This window comes from Apteryx rowi, unplaced genomic scaffold, assembly GCF_003343035.1.
Source record: "Apteryx rowi isolate R43461 unplaced genomic scaffold, aptRow1 scaffold_235, whole genome shotgun sequence".
In the NCBI taxonomy this organism is placed as follows: Eukaryota; Metazoa; Chordata; class Aves; order Apterygiformes; family Apterygidae; genus Apteryx; species Apteryx rowi.
In genome coordinates, this window is record NW_020448697.1 from 347853 (window position 1) to 375812 (window position 27960).

The following is a 27960-nucleotide window of genomic DNA, read 5'->3' on the forward strand; positions in this document are numbered from 1 at the left end:
GAAAGACTCACAACTTCCGCCCCACGGCTGCCTGAATCAGCCGGCGTCGGAAGTAAGTTATGCGCCTGCGCAACGCCGCACCCGATGTGTTCTGGGAACTGTCGTTTTCTTGCTGCGGCTGCCCCTGGGCGGGCGTCGCTCCGGCGCGGTTCCTCCGCTCCCCCTCCCGCCCGGCGTGGGCGCGCAGAGCCTGCTGGGAGTGGGGGGCCGCCCACCAGCCGGTGCGGCGCGCAGCGGGGCGGTGTCCGCCATCTTGAGCTGCGATTCGTCGGGGGGTGCCGCGCTCCAGGGTGAAGCGGAGCGGGGTTATCTCGCCGGGGGGCGGCAGTGGACGCGGGCGCTTCCTGACTTCACTTCAATGGGTAAGAAGGAGAGAGTGCTGAAAGCTGGCGGGTAGAAGAGGGAGCTGTTCGCCGGCGGGGAGGGGTGCTGTGCCCCTCGTCGTGGGGAGCCCCGGCGCAGGCCGGTCTCCTCTGCCCTCCCTGCCTGGCCGGCGGCAGCGGGGCGGGAAGCTCGGTCCCCGCCGGGCGGCGCGGTCAGGGCCGGGACGGAGTCCTCCCGCGCTGCTCTCTGCCGCCTCCCCCGCCGTGGGCTGCCTTCCTCCGGCCTCCCTGCCCCGCTGCCCGGGCGGCGGCGGGGGGCGCTTTTCCACCCCCCTTTTAGGGGACGTGGGTGAAATGCTTCGTTGATCTCTCTCCCTCTCTGGCCGGGGGGCGAGGGGGCTGGCGGCGTGACACGGCCGCGCCGGCTCTTGCGGCTCGGCAGCCCGTGTAGCCTCCCTCGGCTCTGCGGGACGGCGAGGCGGCGGCGCGGCGCTCGGGGAACCTGGTGCGACAGGGGGAAAGACGTTTTCCTCGGGCAGGTCTTAGCCGAGGCACAACAGGTGGGCGCGGTGCAGGATGTGGCTCGTGGAGGGATTTAGTGTTCAAACAAGTACAGTTTAGCGGAGACGTTCAGAATTTCTTGGATCTAGGCGCAAAAGTTGTGAAGCTTGAATAGATAGGGACCAACAGTGTTCCTGACCTTAAAATATGCATGTAAGATCTTTGTAGGCACGAGCATATAATTTGATGAGCTTTCCTTTTTGAAAACAGTTTTGATGAGAGCTGTCTCTCAGCTGATGCATCTGTAACTGATTAAGGAGCTGGTGAACTAGATGGGGTTACTTTTAACCTAGCGCTTCTGTTTGTTTATTGCTTGGCCTGACAGTTTTATTGGCACAACTGAATTGGCAGGGTTTGAATGATTAGAGAGGTGAGGTGTTCTGGAACTAGTTAAGCCAGTCTTGTCCGAAAATTGCTCTTGTGAAATTGTACCTTGAAAGTCACAATACAATTACAATAAAATTACTTTGGAGGGTGGCTCAGTTAGCCATGGTCCAGAGATGGCAGTAGTTTACCAGGACTCTCAGCAGCCTAATGTGTTGATGTGGAACAGGCTGCTCAGTCCTCGGGGTGTCTTCTTGATGCCAGCCTAAGTCTGTGGACTGATTTCCTTTCATAGATGGTGTTTATTATTCAGCAGCCCTTGATACTGATATAACAAAGCCTCAGCATAGAAGTTGATAGAGAACTACACGCAGCTCAAGAACTGTAGTTCAAATATTCTTATGCCTTACTTGTTCTTTTGTTGTGAAAGAATTCCAGACAAATGAGAGTTTGTTTAGAGTTTTGAATCATATTTTTGACGTTTAATTATTTCTCAGACGAAGGCTTCAGTTTCAGCTTTAAAAACAAGCACCATACTATTAAACAAACTTTGTCGGTCAGTTACATTTGATCATTTCAGTGACAGAATCATGCTGCATCACTTTTATCTTTTCAGAATCAATATGCCAAAGATGACAGGCAGATACTAATCTTCATTATACATCAAAAGAATTATTAATTAAAATGAATCGATCACTTTGTTAACTTAGAATGGAAAAGGATAGACCTGTCTGGGTGCTATTGACCCTTTCTCTGCAGATTTTTTTTTTTCTGTATATAGATGAGAGGGAAAATGTAAGATAACTCATAAATCCTGTGTTGTGTTTTAGTAGGCATCTTGTGTTAAAGTAGGCATCTTCAGTTAAAAAACTGAAGAAACAATAAAATAAGATGTTAAATGAAGCAGTAATTACTGCAGGTTTTCTTCTTGGATTTGTTCTTATTTTTTTTGATACATTTAATGTGTCCTTTCGAAAAGGAGGAAACAAATTCCTGTACTTGCTGACAGAGTGGCAGATAATTATTTCCTTAAATCTTAGATCAACATTTAGCAATGTAGTGTTCTTGCTTTTTGTGTCTCATAAGACGAGTAACTTAATTTCGTAGTAGCTTAAGCTATTTAATTAAGTGCTTGATCCCTGAGATGAACTGTAGTTTAATCTGCAGTTTAAAAATGCATATCTAGGCAATGATTTTTCTTTAATTTCTATTTTCGCAACTTTTTGAATGAGCTAGGCATTGCTAACAGGAGTATATTCAGCTGCTCTAGATACTTTTGCAGTAAAAGAAATGGCAGGTTTGTCTTTCAAGTCTTGGCCTTTTGGGGTAATTTTTCTTTTTTTAACAGACAGCATGGCAAGCCCGGGGAAAGATAATTTCAGAATGAAAAGCTACAAGAATAATGCACTTAATCCCCAAGAAATGCGCAGACGAAGAGAGGAGGAAGGAATCCAGCTTCGGAAACAAAAAAGGGAAGAACAGGTAAGCCTGTCATTGAGATATTAACTGTTAAGGGTTTGTGAAGTTATATTCAGGTCTGTGAAAGCAGATTCCTCTGGAGTAGAATCCAGAGAACCAGGTTAAATATATGCTTTCTGTGCAATCTTGGTGAGTGCCAGGCACCCTTCAGTAGGATCATAAAACAAAAAAGTGAGCAGAGGCGCTCTTAAGTCATTTGGGAACATCAAGGAGAGATCAATATCTTGAGCTTAATCCCTAGTCTTAGCTTAAACATGTAAGACTGGGGTGAAAGGAGTGTCTTAATTCAGAGTAGGTTTCAAAAACCCTGCATTCTCTTTTAGAGTTTGGGCCGAAGTTGTACTGTTAAAAGTGAGAGGATTATTTTTGTCTCTGAACCCATGTCTTAACCCGTTCAAGAGCTTTTCATAAACTAGGTTAGTACCATGGCTAACAAATGGCAGTTCCTGAACTATTATAAATAATATTTTCAGTTGTTGTCACTGAATTTTTGGTGATGAGAGTACATAGAGTATTGTGTAATTTTATGGCTGGTGGTAGTCCATGTTCCCAAAATGTTTCAGAATTCCTTTTCAGGAAAGTAAGGAAAGTAGTTTGTTGTTCTCCTCAGTCTAAAGTGGTTGACTCTTGTCTCCCAGCACCTAGAGAGAGTCCCAGGCACTGATCTACAGTTTCCTCTGAGGTGGGARTGCTTACCCTTCTCTTGGGAAAGTGGTGCCACTACATGGAAAAGGAATTTAAATTAGTTGGGCCAGAGAGGTAAGAGTAAGAAGTTCTATGGTACTGGAGCACCTGTGAATGGGTTCGTCTGGATTTCACTATCTGTTGAAAGGTTTGTTTGTGTATTTTTGTAGTAAACTCTCCCCAGATAAATTATAAAAATAATGGGTGTTCCTTGTCCTGTGCTGAGTGTCATCAGACTGAGAATACTGTTGTGTTCTCTTTCTTCTTAATTTGTTGGACTAATGTTTTCTGCTCCTATAACATTGAGGGAACAAGTTATGTGGGAAAATGAGACTGCTTTTGTGCCAGAAAAAGTTAGAACTGCTAGATAGACTGTGTCTGTAAAAAGCAGTTAACAGGTTTCAACCAAGAGCTTCCACACTCTTGCTGAGTGCTGGAAAGAGTGGCTGATCTTACAAAAGAGGAACATTGTCTCTCCTTCCATTTTTAGGTTTCGGTGGAATTGACTGCTGTTGTTTTGTGTCCAGGGTTGTGCTGAATCCAGAAGTTGTGTGTTGAACGAGAGACAGAATGCTTTGTTTTAGGATGCTGTTTGACGTGGGTAGAAGTAAGCATGGAGTTACTTAAGCAGTTTTGGCCATGTGTGATAGCAGAAATCTAGTTGTCTAGACAACTTTGAAGACAAAACCTTCAGGGTTAAGTAGGCAGTTTCATTATTATACTGAAGAAGTGAGATCATAAAGGTGAATGGATTGAGATCTTACCATTTATTTTTAAAGATATTGACATAATATTCYTAGACTTGTTAATTATTGCTTGAGCAGGGGGATTGGACTAGATGATCTCCAGAGGTCCCTTCCAACCTCAACCATTCTGTGATTCTGTGTAATTATAATAGTTGTAAGTGTAGTACTGAATTGAAAATAAAAATGTAGGTTTGGTTTCTAGAAGCAAAACAGGCTAACATGAATGTTCTGTTTGTTTGCCAGAAAATGAAGCGGTACTCATTAAGCATACCTTTGAAATACTAAAGTTCAGGAATGTATTTAGAGTGTAGGCAGTGCATAAAGCCARCGTTAAACATTCACGATATCCAAAATCACTTTAAAGTTACGTCTTTAGAAAGTTCACCTTGAAGCTACACTGTTTTTTCCTCCATCTATATTAAAATAATGTTTCTGTTTTAATTTTTCTGCAACTGTAAATGTGGTTACCATATAATTATCTTGGGCCTTCTGTTCTTATTGTTAAAGGGAGGAGTGCAGTGTGCAGAAACAGGAATGCTGCCTCTGTGTTGATGATTTTAGCTTATGAACTATGTAAAGAAGAAACAGTATTCTACCAGCTACTTTTTATTTAAAAATAAGTGCTGAATTGTGAGGGATTAAACATTAAAAGCAAGATGATCTGTATTTTGTTTTTCTTACTTGTGAAAAATGCATAGATCTTGTCTAATTAAAAAGAGCTCAAGTATTTAAGTATTTCTGTGATGTGGTGCAGTACTGTTTATCAAGATACAGATGTAGCAGTGTTTTTCTCTTTTATGTTCTTTCAACTTTAATGTAGAATTCCATTCGCATGGATGAATAGGAAGGTGAGTAGCTGAAACAGTTCAGCTGTCATTGGTGAAAGCATTTCTTCAAATACATGTCATTACTACTGCTCTGTGGTAAGCTTTGACAACTCCCATGAATTTCTTCTTTGTTTAGCTATTTAAACGCAGAAATGTTTCTCTTCCGGGAAATGAAGAATCTATGATAGAAAGTCCAATTCAGGATCCTGATGTCAGCTCTACTGTACCTATTCCAGAGGTAAATACTTTAGAGTGTTTTTAAAATATTATCTACATATGCTTAGTATTAGACATAAGAAATCGTTCTTTCATTTTTAGGAAGAAGTTATTACAGTAGATATGGTACAGATGATTTTCTCTGATGATCCTGATCAGCAACTCACAGCAACTCAGAAATTCAGAAAATTGCTATCTAAAGGTACATAAATATTTTCTGGTTTTGGGGGGATTCTTTTTATGTTGGTATTACAAATTTTAGTCATATAGAATCAGTTAGCTTCTAACTTTTGTTCTGCTTTAAAATAGAGCTTGCTGAAGCTTCTAGTTCTGTTTATGTAGAAACAGTGCCAAATCCATTCCGACATAATGGCGAAATACAAAAAGCTTCATTATTCTAATGTTAAGTCTTTCAGACAAAGTAACAAAAGCAAGGGCATTTTGATTAAAGTGTCCAGGACAATATCTAACTGCACATTAGCATTACTTACGGTACTTGTTGCACTGTTTGAATTTCTGGTCCTAATGCAGCCCTGTATTTGAGGGGAGAAAAATGATACAGCTGCCAAAGAGCACTTGTAATTTGTTTTTGTTGAGACTGTAAGACATGCAGTCTTATGTTAATGCCAATATTCATACAATGCAATGTAGTTAATCAGACTTTAGCAATAACAGAGTTAACAGAATTGAGAGAAAAATTGTGTATCAGAGAACCAAAATTAATCAAGCACCATATTGGGCAAAGGTATGCCTAGTTGTTTAACGTAGTATCCCATGCTTGTTCTTCTTCCATTGACCTGAATTACTGTTTCAGGGAACAGTGGTTTATGAGTTACTAACATGCCAATGGATAATAGTGTGTAGAACTGTTATTACACACAATAGAGTGTTTACTAAGTTATAGCAGTTTATGGAGATGATCCAACAAGCTATTCTAAAGTCAAAGTTTAGCTCCTTCATTTGAGATTGAAATGATTGAAGGCTAAAAGTTATGGTAAGAACTTCCTGAGAACCACACTGATGCTGTGTTATACTGAAAAAGTAATTTATTTGCTCTTTTTTGTTAGACTTATACAAATATCTTTGTCTTTTATCTCCTAGAACCTAATCCACCTATAGATGAAGTCATCCAAAAACCAGGAGTAGTGCAGAGATTTGTGAAATTTCTAGAAAGGAATGAGAATTACACTCTGCAGGTGAGTCTGGCTGGTACTGGTTTAGGATTTGGAATAGAATTAGAAACCCCCAAAACATCATTGGAAATCATGTGTTTTTTGTAGTCGGATTTAATTATTTTATTTGTTTATTTATTTATTTATTATCAAAGCTGTAAATCTTAGTTGTCTAAAATGTCAGTTATCATCACAGAAATTGTGTCATGATTCTACTCAATTTCATAGTAGTCTGTGGGATTATGTATTCAGCTGGTCAAGTACTTGGGTATGGCAGTCTTTGTTCAAGAGTGTTTCCAAAGTGGTAAATTAAGAGCATCAACACTGATGTGTGAGCAGCATCTGTTCTGTTTGGGTGCAGTGTAATATTTCTTTTCAGTTGTAATCTTACAAAAGAAGGAAAAAACACAGAAAACTGAAAGGCTTGTATGAAATACTTCCAGAAAATCTTTGGAAAGTTAATAACAAGGGAATAATTAGTTCTGACTGCCTGTGGTAGCCCATGGAATGGCACATGAGCCTTGTTTACATTTATATTAGAAGAATTAATTTAAACGTAATATAGAGTAACCAGAAAGGGTTTGTGCCAGTTAAGAGATTTGAAATCTGGCTTAAAATTAAAGTGGTGCTAACCAAAGCCTAAAAACAACATAGATACTAACAATGCTTAAAAAATAAAGATATATTCTATCAGTGACAATTATTTTCTTATACAGAAAGTACAGTAATAATGATAATTACATTTTAGTGGAAAGGAAAAAAAAAAAGTGGAAAATAAACCTCTGCAACTTTCATGTCATAGATTACTTTTAATGCTTATGCTTTCTGCTCCTCAACAGTTTGAAGCAGCTTGGGCCTTGACAAATATAGCRTCTGGAACTTTTCTACACACCAAAGTAGTAATTGAAACCGGAGCTGTTCCAATATTTATTAAGTTGCTTAGTTCAGAACATGAAGATGTACAGGAGCAGGTAACTGTTTTCTTGGGGCATTTTATAACTACTTAAAATTTATTTGTGAGTGTCTTTTTTCTTTGTCTGGTTAAAGAAGTTCTGAGCCTCGTTTGCTTACTAGCCCATTGTTCGGGCTCCAGGAAGTTAAAGCTTTACCTTTGCTGTTTTTTTCCTTGTGCCTTTTTTTTGTCTGTTTCTTTCAAGTTCCTTTGAACCTATTTTTTATTTCATGTCATTGAATCATTTGAGAAAGTACCTCATTTCTATTGTGGTATTTACAAGTGAACAAAATTTAAAATATCATAATAGACAAAAAAATGATGACTGCTCTCCCCCCCCCCCAAAGTTACCATGTAGTGGGGTTTTTTTGTTTGTTTTTTTGTTTAATATATAATCCTTTTCTTCTTCCTCTGTATTATTTTAGTCTTCATTAATGTTTTCCTGAATTTTGTTTTTAAATATTTTGGAGAGATGCTGTAATATACCGGCTTGTACTTTAGCGTGGTTTTGGAATGCTTAAGAATTTGAATAGTGAAGGTTTCTGATTTAAAATGCCTTTGATTCCTCATGCGTGGTTTGCATCTTTGAGCCAGTTTTATTGCAGCATTTATTGAGCAAATGTAACTATTGAGAAGAATATGTATACCTTTTATTGAAAGGCATATGAATCAACATATTTTTGTAACAGAAGACTTTCTTTAGTTAAAAGTATGACCTTGTGTACGTAACTGACTTTGTATAAGTATGCAACAAATGCAATATAGAAATCAATACCGTCATCTAGGAATTTTATATTCAGAATGATATTGCTAACTTTTTTGACTCCATAATATCTGCTGTAAAAATATGTAGATTATCTGTAGAAGTTGATATGTAAGCATGTATAATTTCACTTAGATGCTTTACTTTTTTAGGCAGTGTGGGCTCTTGGTAACATTGCTGGTGATAATGCAGAATGCAGAGACTTTGTTTTAAACTGTGGAATATTACCACCCCTCTTGGAGTAAGTATTGTAAGTTAATAGTGTAACTGTAGTATAGAGCTATAGATAACTATAAGCTTCAACTTAGAATTCACTTAAAAATAAATACAAGCTTTCTGCTAAGTTGAGAATACTTATTTTTCTTGATCAGATAACTTAAAATGCGCTCTAGATACAATTTTGTTTTAAATATTATACTGCTATGGATCTAACATTTCAGATTATCTGATCTTTATATATAATTTTTAAATAATCCATCACTAGACATTGTCACAGGTTTTCAAAAGGTTATTTTAGTGTTATTTCATAGAAATAAAATGTCTGTGGTGTGCAGCCAAGGAGAGCATTGTCAGAGTTCTGAGTGTATATAAGGTGGGAGAAATGATTGAAGTCATACATACATTTGTCTGATTCCCACTGGCTGTGCAACAGGTCGTCCTCTCTGGCTTCTCCAACTTTGTCCAGTAGCCCCAAGCTTCAGTCCTGCTATCCATTTGGCTGTTGAGATGAGCTGGCAGAGTAGTTATTACATTAGCCGTCTTACGCCAGATCTCCCTTCACTAGGAGTGTCGTTCATAACTAAGCACAGCAGTTACTCTGCTAACTTTATGCTTGCGGTAGGATGTAATGTAGCTTCATCACAAACAAAAATGTATCCAACAAAAATCTTCTCAAATTTATTATTGCTTAAAATAATAATTACTTAAAAGGATTTGTAAAATAGCTTAAAATAATATAGTGCAATGTTGTTACCTTCCTAAGGATTAAAAGGCTTAAAGATTTTGGTCATTTTGGTATGTATCTGAAAGTGAGACTGATTTTTCAAGTTGTGCATCTTTTGCATTCATTAAGCAAAAATAGTAGGTTTTTTTTTTTTTAAGATCTTTTAAATTCTAATATTTTTTGGAATCTTATTTTTGTTTTTATATATATATTTTGATTAATTGCATCCTCTGAATGAAAACATGAAAGTGAACTCAAAGCAGAGTTTTGTCTCCTAGCTCCCTCTGAAGAACCTCAGAAGAGATTAATTGGATGTTTTTTTCATATTAGCAATGGTGTACTATATATGAACATACTTCATTTGGGAATGAGTTGTTCATGCAAAATAACCTATTCAGATTCAGTTCATTCTAAGAAAAAATTTGCAGCATGTGAGCTATTAAGAGAAATAAACTGAAACTAGTACTCAATAATAGATTCCCCCCCCCATATGGCAGTGTTAGTAACAATACACAAGAAAAAGGCTGTTTATCTTTTTGATAACTTTTTTTTTTTGTCTCTCTTTGACAGACTGTTAACAAATTCAAATCGTCTTACAACAACTAGAAATGCAGTCTGGGCTCTCTCAAATCTCTGTAGAGGAAAGAATCCACCTCCAGACTTCAGTAAGGTATAATAAAAAATACTCATCTTGAGAAATCAGAAAATTGAAGGGAACTAACACACACAATAACACACAATCTTTATATCTGGGGATCAACTCGATTTTGTCATTTTAATGTAATCACACAAGTCTTCTCCATCTGCTTGTTCTGCACCAARTTATCTATTCTGATACTTGTCAGCATTAAAATCAAATGACTGTTAAAAACTTTAGATTTAAATTAGTTAGCTGCCAATAAATAGTCCTTCACTGGTGTGAAATAGTGGACAAGTAATACATTGAGCATCAAACCCAATGGGGCTGTACTTTTTTTCAGATTTGTTTTAGATGTGAGTTATGACTGAAGCTTTTCTTCTGTGAATTTGTGATTGTTTAATAAGATGCAAGCTCACACTGCAGGAATAAAATTTTCTTTGCATTTTCCCCTCTGTCAAGTAGAACTTAATTGGCCTGTGATTTCTGAGATGGTTTGCCTATATGCTGTCCACCTCACTTTCTTCTCTCTGCAGTCAGTGGTTATAAAGACAGTAAGACTTGCAGAGACTGGTAGAAATAGTAGCATCTTATTTTCAGTATTAAATTAATTTCTGGTAACTTTAATGATCGTAAAAGATGGAATTGAACATTACGTGTTCTGGTAGAAGAGACTGGGGTTAAAAAGGCAGTAAAGATGATTTGGAGAGAATGTGCATTTATCTTGAAATTCAACTTGTAGAGTAGTGATTACTGTCACTGCTGCTTTACAATTCCTGAAGAAAAGTGAACAAAAAGGGGGAATTTCTGACATCAGTTAATTGTTTTGCAATATCTCTTCCGAAGCTACACCATTCAGTAGCATTTCCTTCTGATAGTAAAAAAACAACAAGGCTCTTTGCTGCTTAAACCATTTTTACACCACTGGAAAGGATGTTTTGTAGGCAGCTGATAATAAGAATAGCTCCTTTGCTTTTTGCCCTTTGCAATAGCACTGATCGGACATGTAAAGCAAGCTGAATTGAATAACAGATGCAAGATAAAGTTTCAAATTATACATAGAACATGACATTCTTAGTCTGTACAGCTGAAACCTGACAGTTTTCAAGTGGTGTTAAAATGGCCCATTTTAGTGGGCTGCATCCATCTGTTTGTGTGGAGCTTGAAGAAGACGAGGGCTAGAGACCACAGTTGAAAGGAGAAATGAGAGCACATGTAGCTTGTTTGATTTGCCTTGATAAAATGCTGATTCCTTTTTGTGAATTACTCTGAGAGTCTTTGTATTAAATTTATATAATTTGTAAATAGGTTATTACAAATAATGTCCAATACTTCTACAATGGCAGTAGTGTCAAAAAGCGTGATTACTGTGAATTTCCCTTCTATCTGGGCACTTCTGCAAAAAAAAAAAAAAAAAAAAACAGTAATTCCTGATCATCTGGTTATCTGTAAAAGCAGATGTTTTCTGTTTAAGTTGATTATATACCAATTATATACCTAATAGGCTGTAAATCAAAATTTATCCAATTCACAAGTTTGAACTGGATATGTAGTTTAATCAGGAAAGATGCCACCCAGGTCCTGTCTCATTAAGGAGCACATGTGCTTTGGCAATAAATAGCTTTGCACCTCTATGCTTTTGAAAAATGTTCTCTGAAACATGAAAAATAGGAAATATCTGTATCTAGGAAATACTTATGCAATATATATATTTTTTTCACCTAGGTTGCTCCTTGCTTAAATGTTTTATCAAGACTGTTGTTTAGCAGTGACCCGGATGTATTAGCAGATGCTTGCTGGGCCCTCTCTTACCTTTCAGATGGACCCAATGATAAAATCCAGGCTGTTATTGATTCTGGAGTATGTCGAAGACTGGTAGAGTTGCTGATGTAAGTACTCTCTTCATCAAATAAATGTCTTATAGTATTGTTAATATTAATGAATTCAAACAGTATTGAGCTCTCCATAAGGAGGAGATCTCCTCCCGTTGGTGTGGGGGGTTTTTTTTGTTTGTTTGGGGTTTTTTTTTCATCTCAAGTTTGAACTTTCTTTGGGAAGTAATGAACATGAACTCAGTCTGAAACCTTTTCAGTTACTTTCTAGGTTGCTTTGCTCTTGGGATTTTTCCTGAGATTAATAGTGAAAAGAGTTTTCTCCAGAGTACTCCTTTTTATTCTTTCAAAATTTAATGTAGGATATAATCTACATATAGAAGTCAAAAGGTGAAGGCTGAAGACCAAGCTTGAACTGTAAATTAATTTCTCAGCTTAATTTTTTAAATGTCAATGTTTTATTTTGTTTCTTTACCAGCAATGCTATTTTCTAGGACATGAAGTTGAAATACAGGGAGGTCTTGGACAACCAAAGTCCAGAGACAGGCTTCTGCCGCTTTTGAGCCATTCAAGAATACTGTACTTGTTTTATGGTTATTTCCCTAGAAAGAGACTAAATCCCAATGTTCATATGGGGACTGCAGAGTAGGTGGTAGTGCAGTGATAGTAGTTCCCAACACTGACAGCTGAGCATAGATCCCTATGAAAAGCTCATTTGTGTAACTGTCAGGAGAGGGTAAAATTCCTTTTTCTTCCATAGATGCTTTAAGAAAACTGAGTAGTTTTCCCACTGCCTCATCCCCCCATTCAGTAGCTGAGTATGGACTTCATATGTTGGTTTCTATGGTCATTCACTTACAAAAGAGGGGAAGTTCCCTTACAAAAGGAGTCTTCTAAGTTTTAGTATATAGCTAATGACACACCTTTTGTCTCTGGGGCTATTGGATGGTGCAGTTTCCAGATTTATATTCAGTAATATGAGGTCTGAGTGAAGTGTTCACATCCTCATCTTGTAGACAGCATCTGCTGTACAGACTGCTGCTCTTCTGCTCTACAGATGCAAGTTTTGTTGTTCTGTAAAGATGCCCTTTCCTTGAATAAGCAATTCAGCTATGGGTTTACAGTTGTCAAATTTGGCTAAATAGGGGGAATTTATAAGAAATATTGCAGTAGTTTCTGTAAACAAAAATTTAGCACCTGAAGTAAACCATTGTTCACTGAAAATGCAAAATTATAGTGTAACATTTGGTAACATCAAACAATTTAACATTTGTAATATCTCCAGGCATAATGATTACAAGGTGGTATCCCCTGCATTAAGAGCAGTTGGAAATATTGTTACTGGCGATGATATCCAAACACAGGTAAGACTAGTTGATTTAAGAAAAAAATGAATTGGCAGGAAGAAAAAGGGATACAGAATTTTGTAAAAATTAATTGTAACAAAATGTGTGTCTGGTACAGGAGTCCATATACCTCACTGAAAGAGGCTCTGTATAAATCTCATTTGTTTTTTATACTTTCAGTCTGACAGCCAGTTTAGACTGCTATTTTAAACACTAAATTATTGCAAGAATTAACTTTTTCTTACAGCAACATATAAGTTTAGGGGATTGCTTCATTTCTGTATGGTATTTTGAATGTTGCTTCTCATGAATTGTGAAAAAAAAAAATTATTTCTTAATGGAGGTTCTATTAAGAATTATTGCTTTTTTTTTTTTTTTTTAAGCCTTGAAACGCAGTCAAGTTTTTCACTTTTTATAAGCAGCACCCCTACTAGGTTTGTGCATGAATTTGTCTGTGATAGTCTTGCTGATGCAATTTGTCCTGAAGATTTTTTTAGGCAGTGGAATCGAGTTTGAAGCAATGCAGAAAATACTACCGAGACAGGTCCTGTTTTGAAGAAAATTGTGTCTAAAAGGCTTACAGAACTAATGTACACGGAAAATAAAGAATTCAGTTAATTACTTTTTTTGTTTTGGGCTCCATAGAAGAGGTTTTCATTGAGGAATTAAATACAAAACATCTGTGCCTTAAAAAAAAAAAGTGAACAAGTTAGGTTTAAACTTCTCCGTTATTTAAGTTGTCATATTCTAGTGTTAACCAGCCTTATTAAGTCTTGCTGTCTTTAATCTCCATGTCTGAAGTTAATTGAGGGCAGATTCTTTCAAATCATTGTTTATTCAAACACTGGAGCATTGAGAACCTTCATTTTGCAAGATGTTATCTATGACATTTTGTAAAGTATAAAGCTGCTGCAAAATCTGTTTCTTTTGAGATTATCTGTAAAGTGCTTTTTTGTTGTTGTTGTTAATTGCACAAGCAAATTTGCAATTCTCCAATTATTTTAGGTGATTCTAAACTGCTCTGCATTGCCCTGTCTCTTGCACTTGCTGAGTAGTCCCAAGGAATCTATTCGAAAAGAAGCATGCTGGACTGTTTCTAATATTACTGCAGGAAACAGAGCTCAGATTCAGGTAACAGCCTGTATATTAGTAATCTGGGTTTGTTTGTTTGGTTTTTTTGTTTTCCTTTTATGAGCTTGCATGATTTTCCATCACAAGGAGAAATAAGTAGATGTAACATTAACTCTGCATTATTTGTTTTAGTCCTGTTTATAATGTTATCTATCTTTTAAATTGTTTGTTAATTTTGAATAAAGATTATAAATAACTTCATAAGATACTCTTTTTAAAAAAAAAATAGTTATCGTCATTTGTACTGGAGAAGATGATATGTTTCTTAAAGGGATTCAGTTAATTCTTATAGAAGGAATGAAAGGATACCTAAAATATTCTCTTTAGATTTAATATCAGCATTTGCTATTTTTTCCTGTGGTGCATCATTTAATGATATATTCTCTTTAATTTTGTTATGCTTTGTAGTATATATGTTGTTAATGTAATAAGCAATTTTCTGTCTTAAAAGTTGGAAAGAAACACCTTGTACAAACTAGTCCAGTGAAAAGAGGACCATTCTACCARTTCCGCCTATTTGGAAATGTTGACTATTTTGCTTGTTTCAGAAAATTGGATGATGTCATTAATACTGAGTWGTCTTGTAGAAATTATGAGATCCTAACTATTTCTCCAGTGATCAACCTAATGTTATTACCTGAAAAAAGGTTCTGTTAGAAGACAGACTTTCACAAAAATGAGAATTCTGAATCAGTATGAATCTTTTTTTTTTTTCTTCTTGGATCATGGATGAAAACATTATTTGGTTGAAGTCTTTTTAGATATTGTTGTATAGTCTCCAATTACAGATACATCCTTTCTATAAAAATTGCAGACCTGAATAAAAAGGCCAGAGTGAAGTTTTGTTCCGAGGCTTGACCTCAAGTTCGAAATCTCGGATTTTTCAGTGCTTCTCTTAGGTCCTGTAGCATCATCTTAACATATTAATACAATTTTTAAACAGAGCTATCCAGTAAGCGTTATTCTGTCCACCACAGAAGGCGAAATCAACAAAGAAAATATTCTGAAGGCTAGTGTGGTACAATGTTGGAATAGTTCTGAGTATCAGTTTAGCATTCCTAGTTAATGTGGTGCCTTCTTGTTAGGAAACAAAACATTGTATCCTTTGATATGAACAGCTATGGCTGAAATCTATAGTGAAGGGTTTCAGTGCTCTTTTCCTATGTAAATTAACTTTCTTAATTATCACAAAAACCTCCTAATTTCTTCTTCTAGGCTGTTATAGATGCAAATATTTTTCCAATATTGATTGAAATTCTTCAGAAAGCTGAATTTCGCACCCGAAAAGAAGCAGCGTGGGCCATAACTAATGCAACATCAGGAGGAACCCCTGAACAGATTAGGTAATTAGTTTGTGCATGTTGCTGTTTTCTTTGCCTTAAATATCTTTTCTAACAAGTTTTTATTTCTGCAATTGCATCCTAACAAACCTAGCAACAAAACCATAAGCACAACTTTAATTTCCTGAAACGGTCTATACAGTGGATAAACATGTAGAAATTCAGAAAAATGAGTAAAAGATATACAGTAGGATTAACAGCAAATTGTCCGAAATTACTTTTTCACTGGTATTAATTTTGTGAAAGCTTTAGGCATAACTTCCAGAATTGATGTTACATTGTCAAACACAGTTTAAATAGTTAATGAATAGTTTCAGTATTTGAAAATGGAAAATTTGTGCAATGAGGCTGTATCTCTATCGAGAAACTTCAAAAAAATTATCTATTTCTTCATGTATTGTAGATTCATTGTCTGTATTATTTTAAAACAGATAACAAACTTTTTCTTCAAAATGTAGTTTAATAAAACATTACTATCAATAGCTATTTATGTACTGCAAAGACTGGACATCTTAAATGACTAGAATCAAATACTCTGTAGTTTCTCTGAATGCTATTAGTGTAGTTGTTTGTATTACTAGTTTATATCTGGATTTTAAAATGACAGTATAATATTTAGAGGCCAGRACTGAAAGTGATATAATAATTCCTCCAGCATATTTGTGAGATCTCTTACAACAGGTGCATGTTTATTTACTGAAAAGTTAAATCATTCTTGTTTTCTTACAACTGCTAAATGTTATCAGACATAAGGAAAGTTTGTTATTGTAATTGCTTGCATAACTTAACATCTTAAATTTTAGCATATTTAATATAAATTTTAATGCAGGATCTTGGAATAGTAAACATTCATATGATACTATACATATAGCTTCCCATCACAAAATAGATACTGTCTCTTTCATGAAGTTTTAGCCCTTTTAATATCCTCAAGATACTACTCTCAAACTGCAGGATGCTTTACATCCTCTAATTAACTACATTCAGACAATCTCTTGATGGAGACGAACAATACTGTCTTCATTTTACTTGCACAATAGGAACCAGGACAGAGGTTCTGAGTTCCCGAAGTCCACACAGAATTTTGTGCAAAATTGAGAAGAGGAACAAGATACTCAGAATCCTCATGTTTTGTTGTATTCACAATTGCCTCCTTCCCTTTATAGTAGGCAAAACTAATGTCTTAATGGGTTGTTGGTATGGACTGTGTTAGTATGGACCACTATTCTTACCTCTCTGTAACATGTTACTTGTTATTTTTGCCACTATGAAAATTCTTAGTGCCTGAAAAAAAGAACTTACTACTAACTTTTTCTCCTATACTCAGACAAACCTCTCTGAAAATTGTACATAAAAAGGAGCTGAAAAGATTCTTAACTGAAGTTTGGCATTTATAGAACATACACATTAATTTTTAGGGTAAACTAGCATAATTATTTTATTTGAGATTAAGTTTATTTTTATGTTGTTGCATGTTTTATAAATATTTTGTTTCAGCCACTTTTTTTAAACCAAAATTAAGGACCAACGGTGATAGAATGGCATGTCAGAATAAATGTGCTGAATTATCACCCTCTCCCTCCCCCTCCCCTCTCTTTTTCTGCTGTTATAAAGGTACTTGGTAGCATTAGGGTGCACCAAGCCTCTTTGTGACCTCCTGACTGTGATGGATTCAAAAATAGTACAGGTGGCTTTAAATGGACTTGAAAATATCCTGCGTCTTGGAGAACAAGAGTCTAAGCAAAATGGAATGGGCATTAATCCTTATTGTGCTCTTATAGAGGAAGCATATGGTAAGAAATTACTTATTGTAAAACTGCATACCTATTTCATTATTCATCATATATTATTTCAGGCTGTAAAAACAAAACCATTGTCAACCATATGTATGAGATTTTTAGGTAAGTTTAATAGAAGAATTTTTTTCTTCAAGCCTAACTGGACATTAATCACTGCAAATTGAATAATGTAACATGGTGGGAAAAGCAGTTAAATGCAGAAAACTTTTTTCTTTTTCCTTTTTTTTTTTGCCTGTGATCAGTTTATGAAATACTCATCTAGAGAAACATTCTCGGAAGCATTTAATACACAGGTATCCTAGTCTATGGGAGCTATGGTTTGCATAATTTTATCATTTAATTGTAAATATGTGTTTATTACTTTAATATATACTGTTATCAGATACAGTTTCATTACCAACAGGGATGCAAGATCAGAATTTGTCTTACTGTCTTAGTTCTTCTAATTTATAACTTCATTTAAATACTAGCTTGACAGGTATTTTTTTTTTTATTCCCAAAGTTGATCATTTCTTAGCATAGTAAATATCAGCAATAGCAAGAATCTACTTCAGATCATGAAATTAAATAAGTTGTAGTTACTTTTGAAAACATTTCGTTCTCCTCCTTCTTTTAAGACATTTTGAATTAAACCACTTTTAAAAGGCAGAGTATCAAAATTAAATTGTATTTGTGAAACTTTACAACTGGATGCTTTTGATTTGACAAAATTAATGTTAAAACTGAATCTGTCATTATTTATGGAGGCTCATCTTTTCATAGTTTCTGACAAGAAAAAATTGGCAGGCCTTTTTGTTTCAGAAACTGCAAATAGTTCTGGTTGGCTATATAATATCTGATTAAATGCTACTAACTTTTCTGTAAGACAGTCATTAAATCTGAATCCCTATTAAGGAGTTACGCTTCTAAAATCAAGTACAATTCTATGCATTGGCAAACCTACTTTGCGATCTAACATGGAAGATGAATAAGCACTTAATACTTTAATGTGACTTACTATGAACAGACTCGAGATCTGGGACAGAATTTCAACTATTGAATGTCTGGGGTCCTTTTGAGAAGGTTAAGTACGTCTTCCGAGAGATGTTAACACTACTACAGAAATATTAAGATTGTCACAAAACAGCCAAGGTTCCCATTTCATATTGTGATGGACTGATTGACTTTGGCAGTGGGCTGCTGAAACTGTGGATAGAAGTTAATTTGGGGAAACAGCTGTGCCAGCTGATGACATCACCTGCATTTGGATTCTGTAGTGACCAGAATGGTTCATATGAGCTCTTCCTCACCCAGCTTAGGTGAAAGCTGATTTATTTTAAATAGCTAAACAGGAGTTCTGAGTTAACCTAACTGACTTTACCAAAAGTAGGACTGGAGACAAGAAGAGAGGAAGCACTTACATGGTGCTCTGCTGGCAGAATTATATAGGTATAGGTGATGCCCTCTAAGTTTGAAAACTTTGAATTTAAATTTGAAAATAGAACTAGAGTTGAAAAAAGATATCAGGCTGCAGCCAGTGATAACCCCATAACAGGGGACAGAATTACTTGAAAGAGTAAAACTAAACTCCTTGTATCAAAAGATATGAGAATACTAGAAGTTGCTTTAGCAAACAGTTTTATACTGTCCTGATTTGAAACAATTTGCTTTCTCTGTAGAGATGGTGTGTTTCTTTGTACATATCACAGCTGTTTACTTATCTTAATTTATATCCTATAAATACAGTTCTTAGAATTACAGTTGGAACTGCAAAGCTGCAGCAAATGTAGCCTAGAAATAGGTTACAAAATTCAGTAATCTGTCTTAATTAGGAACATTTGGTGCAGAAGAAAATACATATTAATTTCTGGAAAGAATGGGGAAGGAGGAAAAAATAATCCATTTTTTGTGAGGTTCAGTAACAGTGAATGAAATTAGATGGCTTGTGGGTTTGTTTTGTTTTTTTTTTAATTTAAGAAGTACCACTAAGTTTTCATATTACAACCTGTTTCTCTTTGAATTCATTATTCTGCTAATCTTCAGAAGCAACTAGATTTTGAAAAAGTTTTGTTTTTAATTTAGGACTTGATAAAATTGAATTTCTTCAGAGACATGAAAACCAAGAGATCTACCAAAAGGCTTTTGAACTCATAGAACATTACTTTGGTGTAGAAGAGGAGGATTCCAGTATTGCACCTCAGGTGGATGAAAGTCAGCAGCAGTTTGTGTTTCAACAGCAGGAGGCTCCAATGGAAGGGTTTCAGCTGTAAAAAAAACTAAGTGAAGACAAGCATAAAATGTAAACACCTGTAGTTTTGGGGGGGGTTGTTTTTAAGAGATCTCTTCTTTATGGCCAAAGCTAGAGGAAAAGTTGAATATGTTTTTCAGAGATAGATGAAGAAGCAGCTCATGCACTTTTGTACATTGTGTTAGATATAACTGTTCATTTTTGTTTTGTATTTGCATTTTTCATTATCTCATATGTACAGAAAACAACTGTGAATAATCATGTCTACAGTAAAGCATTAAATGTGATTTAACAAGAACTGTTAAGCTAAGACACAGTAGGATTTTAGGGGTTGTGAATTTTTTATGTAGTCTCAAACTGCGTATCAGCAATACCGTTATTGACAGTTGCATTTTTGGCAGTAGGCTTGACTTGCCCAGTCTCTATCAAATCTACCTCTTGTATTGAAGCAAAAACATTGCTTCAGAGCTAAGGCATGAAATAAAGATGAGCTTGTAAAGAAGCTGAATTGGAATGTGAAAAATATTTATTTAAATTGTGCAACTTTTATGCATTACTTAACATACTGATGGAAATTATTTATAAAATGTATTTAAAGACATAATAGATATATAATGCTAATTACCTAATATTAAATATATGAAAAAGCTTTTTCTGATGTACACAGGAAGAGGACTATTTCAGAGGCTTTCAGATTGGAATCAGCAGAGAGCTTGCTGGTCATTTGATGCTAGCTCTGTAATTAAAGCTGCTAAATGGCATTAAAAGTCAGCCACAAATATAATACTTTGCTGTGGAAGCAGTTGCTGTAGTTACCACAAGAATGCTGTGATTATGAATGAGAGAGATGATTTGCACAGTTGCAAATACAAGGCAGATGGTTTACAGCTGTCTCCTGTCAAAATGTGGTAACACTATTTTAATTTGAGAAATGTTGCAGTGTTTGCCTTTCTAGTAACAGTAGCTTTGTTTAGAGGGTAGGTGTTATGTTTTTGACCAAATCTGTTAACACCATTTGAATTTTTAAGTTAGCTATCTTGGTTTTCTTTTGGTAAAACAGTAGAAATGCTGCAGTGAAAAATGGATAGAGAATTGCTCCTTTCCAGTTGAATGAAAAGTTTGTTGTACTGTAAATAGTATTAGGTATGTGGACACCAAACTAACTAGAAGTTATTGTCTTCTAAGCATTTATGTTCTACAATACAGTGTTTGCTGTTAAACACTAAGACAAGTAGGATTCTAATATTTACATTAACCATTTTAAATGCAGAAAAATATATGCTCTGCTTGGACTTGCATATTAGTAGTGTTTTTGGAATATTAGTAGTATGTCTCATTTGGAGAAATTAATCCTTTGGGTTAATTAAATTGAGTTTTATCTGTATTTAATGTATTAACACCAAACTCCTGGGTTAAGTGAAATCTTTGACATGAGAGCATTTCATGCTTTATAAAAGCTTCAATTTAAACTTACAGTTACTTTTCCCATGGCACTGTGCTTGCTACTAAATATTTTAATGTACTGAGAAATACAGGTTAAAGGTGATATCATTTATAGTACCATTTTATATTTAGAATTTTTTTATGTGCAAGTTAAGATTCATAAGATGTTTCAGTTTGTTACAGCAATATATACTATATTGTAATTGAATGTGAGACTTGAAGTTTTTTTTTAAGGTTAATGGTCAGTTTTGATTAAGATGTAACTGGAAGGGAAGAAACCTCTTTTGAATATTTTACTGGAAGTTAGAGGTATGTTACAAGAAGTGTATATAGGAGTGCTGTTACTTTATGAACTCTGAATAATGAGATATTTTAGCAAATGACACTTTAAGCCTAGATTTGTACAGCATACAGCAGTTTTGAATAGTATGATAATACTGAGTACAGCTGCCAGGTTTTCATATAATGTTAGATGATTGTATTTATGCCCTTTTTACTCTTATAATTTTAGTTTTTGTATTCTGACTTCCTCCCCTCCCCCCCCATCTGTTCAAAGTACAGGGTAATGATCATGGACATCTACCAGGATTGCTAGTAAATACTGAATTTCAATGTTCTTCTAGTGTAAGAAAATTATTCAGGTAACAGGGTGTTCCACTGCTTCTAACAAACTTGTTTTGATAATATTACATAACCATCTGTGCCTGCTTTTTATTTGGAGGACCCTGTAAACACTGCATTTATAAGCCTCTCTAAGCCAAATCTGGATTAAAAGACTATAAACTATAGTCTCTTATAAACTATAAGAAATACTATACAAATCTTGATTGAAAGACTTGAAAATGGAGAGAAGAGGGGACATTTAAAGTATTATATTTGTTTTGAAAGAATGTCTTCAGTTTTGTGGATGTATTATTCTGTATGTCTGAGCAGTTAGTGACTGCACTTTATGCATTTAGATAAACTATATTTCATGCCTCTGATACATTTTAGGTAGTAGTTTAAAAGGGAACTAAAATTGACTGACTTCAGTAATGAAAAACATTATTTAGTCTCAGCACTTGCTTTACCTTAAAATTTGTTTTTGAAAATACTTTATTAGCTGTTCTGTAAAGGATAAATGTACAGATGGCCTTTCCTGTTTTAGCACTGGGTTTACAACAGGCTTTGTGAAAAGTGCATAAACGATGAGTGTAAAGCCAGGGACGGTGACTTGGAGTCAACTCTGGTCTAGTCATTTGCAGGTAGGGGAGTGAACATGATGCTGTTTCCTAAACAGATGAAACCAGTGAGGGTGGTGGGGAAGATGAGAAAAGATCTCAAGTCTGGCATTTAATTCAAATACAGAATACTGTAGTGCCCCATCAGCCAAAAAGTCTGTTTAAAAACACAGTTTGGGGGGCTTTCTTTAATTAAGAGGGTACCATTTATTTTTATTTAAATGTGAATAATAACTAGTTAATCTATGCAACTATGCAAAGCTTACTTTTTTTTAGTTCCCTACTCTGATACACTGAATAATATCTGTTTTTTTCATCATTGCACTTTTGTCTGAGGACTGGTTCACACAGCTTTTTAATTTTCTAGTATTTGCTTTAAATACTGTTGCTAGCAGCAATCAGAAAATAGTAATAATGTTGGCACAGAAATAAGTTAGCTATAGAACAAGTTTGCAACTGGAAAATATTTATTGTCAGGTCTGTCTGTTCATCTGAAAAGATGCACTATTGTCTTTGCTCCATGGTTTGTTCTCAGTTGGTTTAAATTTCTTAAATTGCAAGACCGATGGTTTTTGTAATAGGTCTGTCAATTGTTATGTGAAGTTTTAACTCTGACCTCGAGTTCACTGAAATCTGGAATGAGAAATTTCAGTTATTTATAGCATGACATCTTCATGTAATATTGTGAAATTAAAATACCTATATTAACTTTGGATAATAATAGTGCATCTTTAAATCCAGGCCAAAGGCCCATTACTGTAACAAAACACACAAGTAGTATGCAATATTATGGAATGTTACAACTCCGAATACCATACAGAAACCAATAAAACCTATTTTACAGATGTTTATTGTATTTATTTAGTGTTCTGGTAAGTGTGTCGTCTTAAACTAGAAAACAAAAATGCCATTTTGAATGCAGCATTGAAACAAGTGAATTCAAACTGGTTGACTTGTGTGCTTTAAGACTTTGCACTGTCACCAGACAGAAAACTTCTTGGATTGTTTTTAAGTAAGTTTTTGCAAATATCTAGCCAAACAAGTACTTTGATTGATAATCACAGACCTGTCTCCACATCCACAACTGACAACTTCTTTGGGAATTCCCACGAAGTTTATAAGGACGTGAGAACTTGTAAGATTATCAGTACATTTCCCCTGCCCTTGTTTTTCCAAACATTCTGCTGATAAGATTTGAAATATTCTGGCTTTTTACTGCTTGTTCTTTATTTAGAACTGCAACAGTAAATTATATGAGTTTTCTTATCTTTGCAGTTTCGGTAATCTCACTTCAGTACTCCTTGGTCTTTGCGGAATTTAACCTTTCATTGAAAAATTTGACTGGTTTTTATATAAGGAACTTCTATCTGCATAACAAAGCTCAAAATCAAGCATGAAGAAAGGGTTTTAGGGCAGACAGCAGAAATGTGGCTCCCCATGCCATACATTCTCAGGAAACTGTCTCATCTCTTGAAATTAATTACTGGTTTTAATCATATGCAACAGAGACCTACATCTCTTTTCATAATCTTGTAACTACTGCCATTGTTTGGCTCCAGTGTGACTGCAATATTAGAGTTGTCCATTTAGTGGTTAAATTCACTAATTATTCAGAGTAGCAGTTTATAAGAAATTCTGGATCTCTTGGTAGGAGCAAAATTAAGGTTACTTTGTCTTTGACTCTGCTGCCAGTGCGGCCTCTCTCCGCCACTTGGCCTTCTTTGCCATGTTCCAGCTTGTTAAGGACTCATGGCGTGCAGCAGCCTGCAAAAATAAAACACCTGCTTCAGAATAAAGTAGTGGGAATAACTATACACCTTGGGGAAAGCTACCACAGCTCAAGAATGGCCAATAACCCCTTCAGACGTCGCGGGTAGTAACAGCATCTGTTACCTAAAGCTATGGTAACAGTAAGTTGTTGCTGTTTGGATTTGTCTACATTAACTTCTCATAGATTTCCATCACTTTTAATTACCAAGTATGCTATGTATTAAGTAGCTAGCAATCTACTCACCTTTTTAGCCGAAGCAATCACAGCAAAACAGGCAACAATTGAAAGTCCAATCATGATGTAACAAGCTTTAACTCGAGCTTTGTTTCTTGCCCTGTCAAGCATCTCTGGCCTGCAATTCAAGTTATTGAATCATTACAAAACTGTGCAAAGTATCTTTTCACAGACATAACATAACAACTGAAGAATAAACGTAAAATTAGCTCCTAAAACAAGCATCTTTGGATTGCTTTTGTACCACCAAGAACTTTGCATTTTCTGATCTTAATCCATTTTTGGTACAAAAGCACCACTTAATGGGTTTAAGCTGGTTTTTTTTTTCTTTCTTTTTTGTTCGTGCAATAAATATTTGCACCTAAGTATTTTGGGGGTAAGTATACTAGAAACCTTACCTTAAGCTCTGTATGTGTAGTGAAATTTAAATATTTTTGTACTTTATAACAGATGGAGGAGTGTATGTGGTGTTAACCAAAAGTGATAAAAGTTCCTTTGGCTGTTCAAAATTAACTTTTGAAATAAATCATTGCTATATCTAACCTGTTTGGATGATATCCTGTATACAGTAGATTAGGGATTTTACATGTTTGGATATGTGAATAAAAGTTTGTACTGCTACAAGCTAGTGTTTTGTTTTGATTTTTAGTCAGTTCTCCTTTGGAAAAGCAGCAACTCTATCATTTAAAGAAGGCTTCTCCTCACTATTAGAGGAATACATACCTAAATAAGAGCAATCCACGTGATTGTTTTTCATATTCATCAAATGCAAATGTAATGAAAACTTTGCCATGCATTGGGCTCTAGTTCCTGTAAGAGATGCATTTTACATTCCACAACCTCAATTTGTACAAGTCTCATTTAAACGTTTTTGAGTTTCAGAAAGTGGTAGTGGGCTGGGTACTTCTGAGAACTAGGAGGACGGGAAATCTCCATCTCATTAAAATTTTCACCAAGCTTTGAGCTCAGTTATTTTCTGGGAATGCTGCTTTTAAAGTTCATTGTATTTCTGGCATTAACTACATTGCTGGCTGTACTCTATTTTCCAATCATATTTTTTTTAATCCTAAAGCATGTTGAGATGCTTTGTTTATTTTTGAAATGGGTCACTACATAAAGAATCTATAATTTTATTTTGTGAACAAAGAACTTGTAATTTGATATCTTTTCCCCCCAAAGCAACTTTACCTTTGAAGAACAAGACCAGAGTAGGAGACACCAAGCATGTTTTAATTTTTGTAGTCAAAACTCTGACAAAGGAAGTCTGTAATAAGAGCCCGAGGACTGCAATGTTTCTCTCTCAAAGGCTTAATATCACAGAAGATGGCAAGCCTTACCAGCATCTGTTAGACTCTTCCCCACCCCAACACACAAAAACACGCATGCACTAATGAATGTTGTGAGTACCAGGTTTCTTGCAGATGACTGACAGTACTTACAGTTTAAGGAACTATTTCTGTGTTGTACAATGGTAAATGCATTATCTATCACAAAAACAAACCACACAACAGGCTAGCACATGACACCATTAATCTAGAATCCATTTGTAGCAACAAAAGAAAAAAAAATAAATTGTATTAGTCTAGCTTATTAAAGTAATTACATTTCACAGTGCGCTAATTGAAACTCTTCTGAAACAGATTTTCACTTTCTCCTTGTTTTCTACCTCTGCTTTAAGAAAAGCAGACCTTATTATGTTTTTCTTTAATCACTCATTAGAGCCTGTGTTACTTAATCCCTAATTAAGACTCTGGCTAAACCTCTGCTGAAGTCAATAACAACTTTTTTCTTTTTCTTTTTTTTTTTTTTTTAAGAAGTAAAAGTCTTGAATAAGGACTGCAGATTTGGCTCTTGGTACAAAATATCTTCCACAGCTCCATTTTGTTCACAGATAACAGGATCTTGCAATTAAGTATTTTATTTTAATAGCTAAAGTAATGACACAGTTCAGCTACAGTGTTTCAAAATTGGCTTCTTTTAGTATATTGTGATTTATGAACTTCAGTTTTTAAAAAGACTTTGATCACACAAAAAGCAAAAAGGGGTGATATTCTCTTGTCAGGCCGCTACCACACTGAAACAGGTGATTTGCGTGCATGTGTGTCTWTGTACTGGCAAAGGGTCTGTATTTTTATAAACACCTCTCACTCATTTCAATAGTCCAATTTTTTCTCAGTCAGACCTCTCTGGCCGCCTGAGCCCTGCCTAAACCTTTCTCTAAGGAAATAGAGCGGGATTAACATACGGTAAAGGAGAATGGAGCATTCAGAAAGCTGCTGCCCTGCTCAAAAAACAACGAAACTGATAGGAACAAAGAATAACGGAGAAGCTACAAGATGTATTATTGCTTGATAAAGCTCAGTGTGCTACTTGCACTGAACTTATCACCCAAGACAGGGACGTATTCTGCTGATAAAAAGTACAGTGCCCTAGAGAGAGGCAACACTATATCTATCAGCCAAAGAAAAAGGCAGCAAGTAGCAGTACACAGGCTTCAGGTGCTCAGCAGCTCCCTGGGGAAAGAATAACTTGCAGCAAGCAGAGGGGAGCAGGGGAATTAATGGATCAGTTGGAATGGGAGGCTAAGACTATGCCAAGTATTTGGTTTGCCTTGGATTTGCCTTTGGAGGGTGATGTTTCTCTCATAACCTTCTTATCTACTTTTCCTCAAACTTCTCTTCGGTCTATAGTAAGTTGTAACTTGTTTGTTGTGATCATTCAGTGACTGTCAGTTCCTTTAGAACTGTTTATGTGTGCTATAAACGGAAAATATTGTTTACTGGTAACATCCTTCTCTGATTGCATATTAGCAATAAGTAATAAATAAGTTAGTATATAAATGTAACTGAGGCTAACTACCAAGATGGCTCCAATTCTTACTCCCAGGCTCTGGGAACTTCAGTAAGGAACACTTTTTTCTTCTTAATCTATAACCAGCAAAAGATGCCTCAAGTCACAAAGAGACAGGAAAAAACACAGCCCAGAAAACAGTTCAGGCCTGACATATTTAAATTTCCATATTAACATAGATTTTTAGAAATTATCTTCCTTTGTGGGTTCTTTTTGCCCGTGTTTAAGTCAGTGGCAACCGATATTATGTCTCAGCTTAAGTTCTTCCATTTTTATAGTAGCATTATCTTCTCCTTAAACATCTTTAAAAGTGTGACCTGATGATAAATAAGCAATGGAGAAGTCAACATGGCTTCAACCAACAAGCCACTAGAGTAAGTGATACAAGACCTGGAGCCAGACCACAGAGGGTACTTGGGCTTCCTAGATCAGGTGTCAAAGCCACGATACAAGGAGACTTTGAATGTTAAATAACAGGATGAGTGAGCGTCTAGTAGCTGGGAGCACTGGCATTTTTGGAGAGGCTGCAAGGCCAGGCAGGAGCCCTTCAAAACCAGAAGCCAGAGCTGATGCTTCTCACAAAGACCAGGCTCTACCACTGTGCAGATTAGCAGCACCTCTTCTGTAAGAGATGGCATCACCCACTAGCATTTCCATCAACACGTTTAAATGCTAATCTGTAATATAATGAAAAGTAAAACCCATTTGAAGTACTGTTGGCTCTCTCCCCTAGGAAACCTCAACAGGAAATCCAGGACAGCTATTCAGGTAACCTGCAACTGCTGAAAATCAGAGCACCTAGCCTGTCCAGGAATCACCCTTTAACAGTTCATTTCCTTCCCTTGGCCTCAGCTTTCACTTCCTGGGAAGATGCCCTGATCAAGCTAAAGGTAAGTCTGGGATGGATATCTTCAAAACTCCATGTTCATTCTGTACAGCAAAGAACTACGGATTCATAGGGATGAAAACAGACCATGCAAAGTAAGCTTGGTATTCTGGCCTACTAGTAAACTCAACTAAGTCCTAGGTCCTGGAGACAACTTCTCAGATTGTTTCTGTCTTTTATTCAGTGGCTACCTAATGCACAAAAGCAGAGAAAGTCCTAGCTAGGTGATTACTAAGCACAGTTATAAGAATTAC

General features: G+C 35.9%; 2 protein-coding genes across 8 annotated transcripts in view; one reads left to right on the plus strand and one right to left on the minus strand.

The window, feature by feature from the left end:
* The first annotated feature begins 140 nt into the window (after nt 1–140).
* KPNA5 (karyopherin subunit alpha 5) lies at nt 141–22810 on the plus strand. Of its 7 annotated transcripts, none has more exons than XM_026065985.1 (16): nt 2601–2690; nt 3326–3519; nt 3862–3978; nt 4938–4965; nt 5081–5182; nt 5263–5362; nt 6262–6356; nt 7172–7303; nt 8200–8288; nt 9561–9660; nt 11353–11516; nt 12745–12823; nt 13811–13936; nt 15152–15279; nt 16891–17069; nt 19137–22810. In XM_026065985.1, exons 4-16 carry the CDS (start codon nt 4954–4956, stop codon nt 19322–19324), a joined length of 1494 nt encoding a protein of 497 aa, XP_025921770.1. In that variant the 5' UTR covers nt 2601–2690; nt 3326–3519; nt 3862–3978; nt 4938–4953; the 3' UTR covers nt 19325–22810. The 7 variants fall into 7 exon arrangements, with proteins under 7 accessions (XP_025921769.1, XP_025921768.1, XP_025921770.1 ...); XM_026065986.1 differs by having other exon boundaries at nt 3899–3978; XM_026065988.1 differs by having other exon boundaries at nt 3326–3446; nt 3899–3978.
* Nucleotides 20209–27960, minus strand: part of FAM162B (family with sequence similarity 162 member B) — a 9005-nt gene continuing 1253 nt past the window's right edge. The window contains exons 3-4 of the mRNA XM_026065946.1: nt 23980–24088; nt 20209–23729 (exon numbers count right to left, since the gene is read on the minus strand). Coding sequence (XP_025921731.1) covers nt 23631–23729; nt 23980–24088 — 208 coding nt within the window. The 3' untranslated portion in view covers nt 20209–23630. The remainder of the gene's footprint in view (nt 23730–23979; nt 24089–27960) is intronic.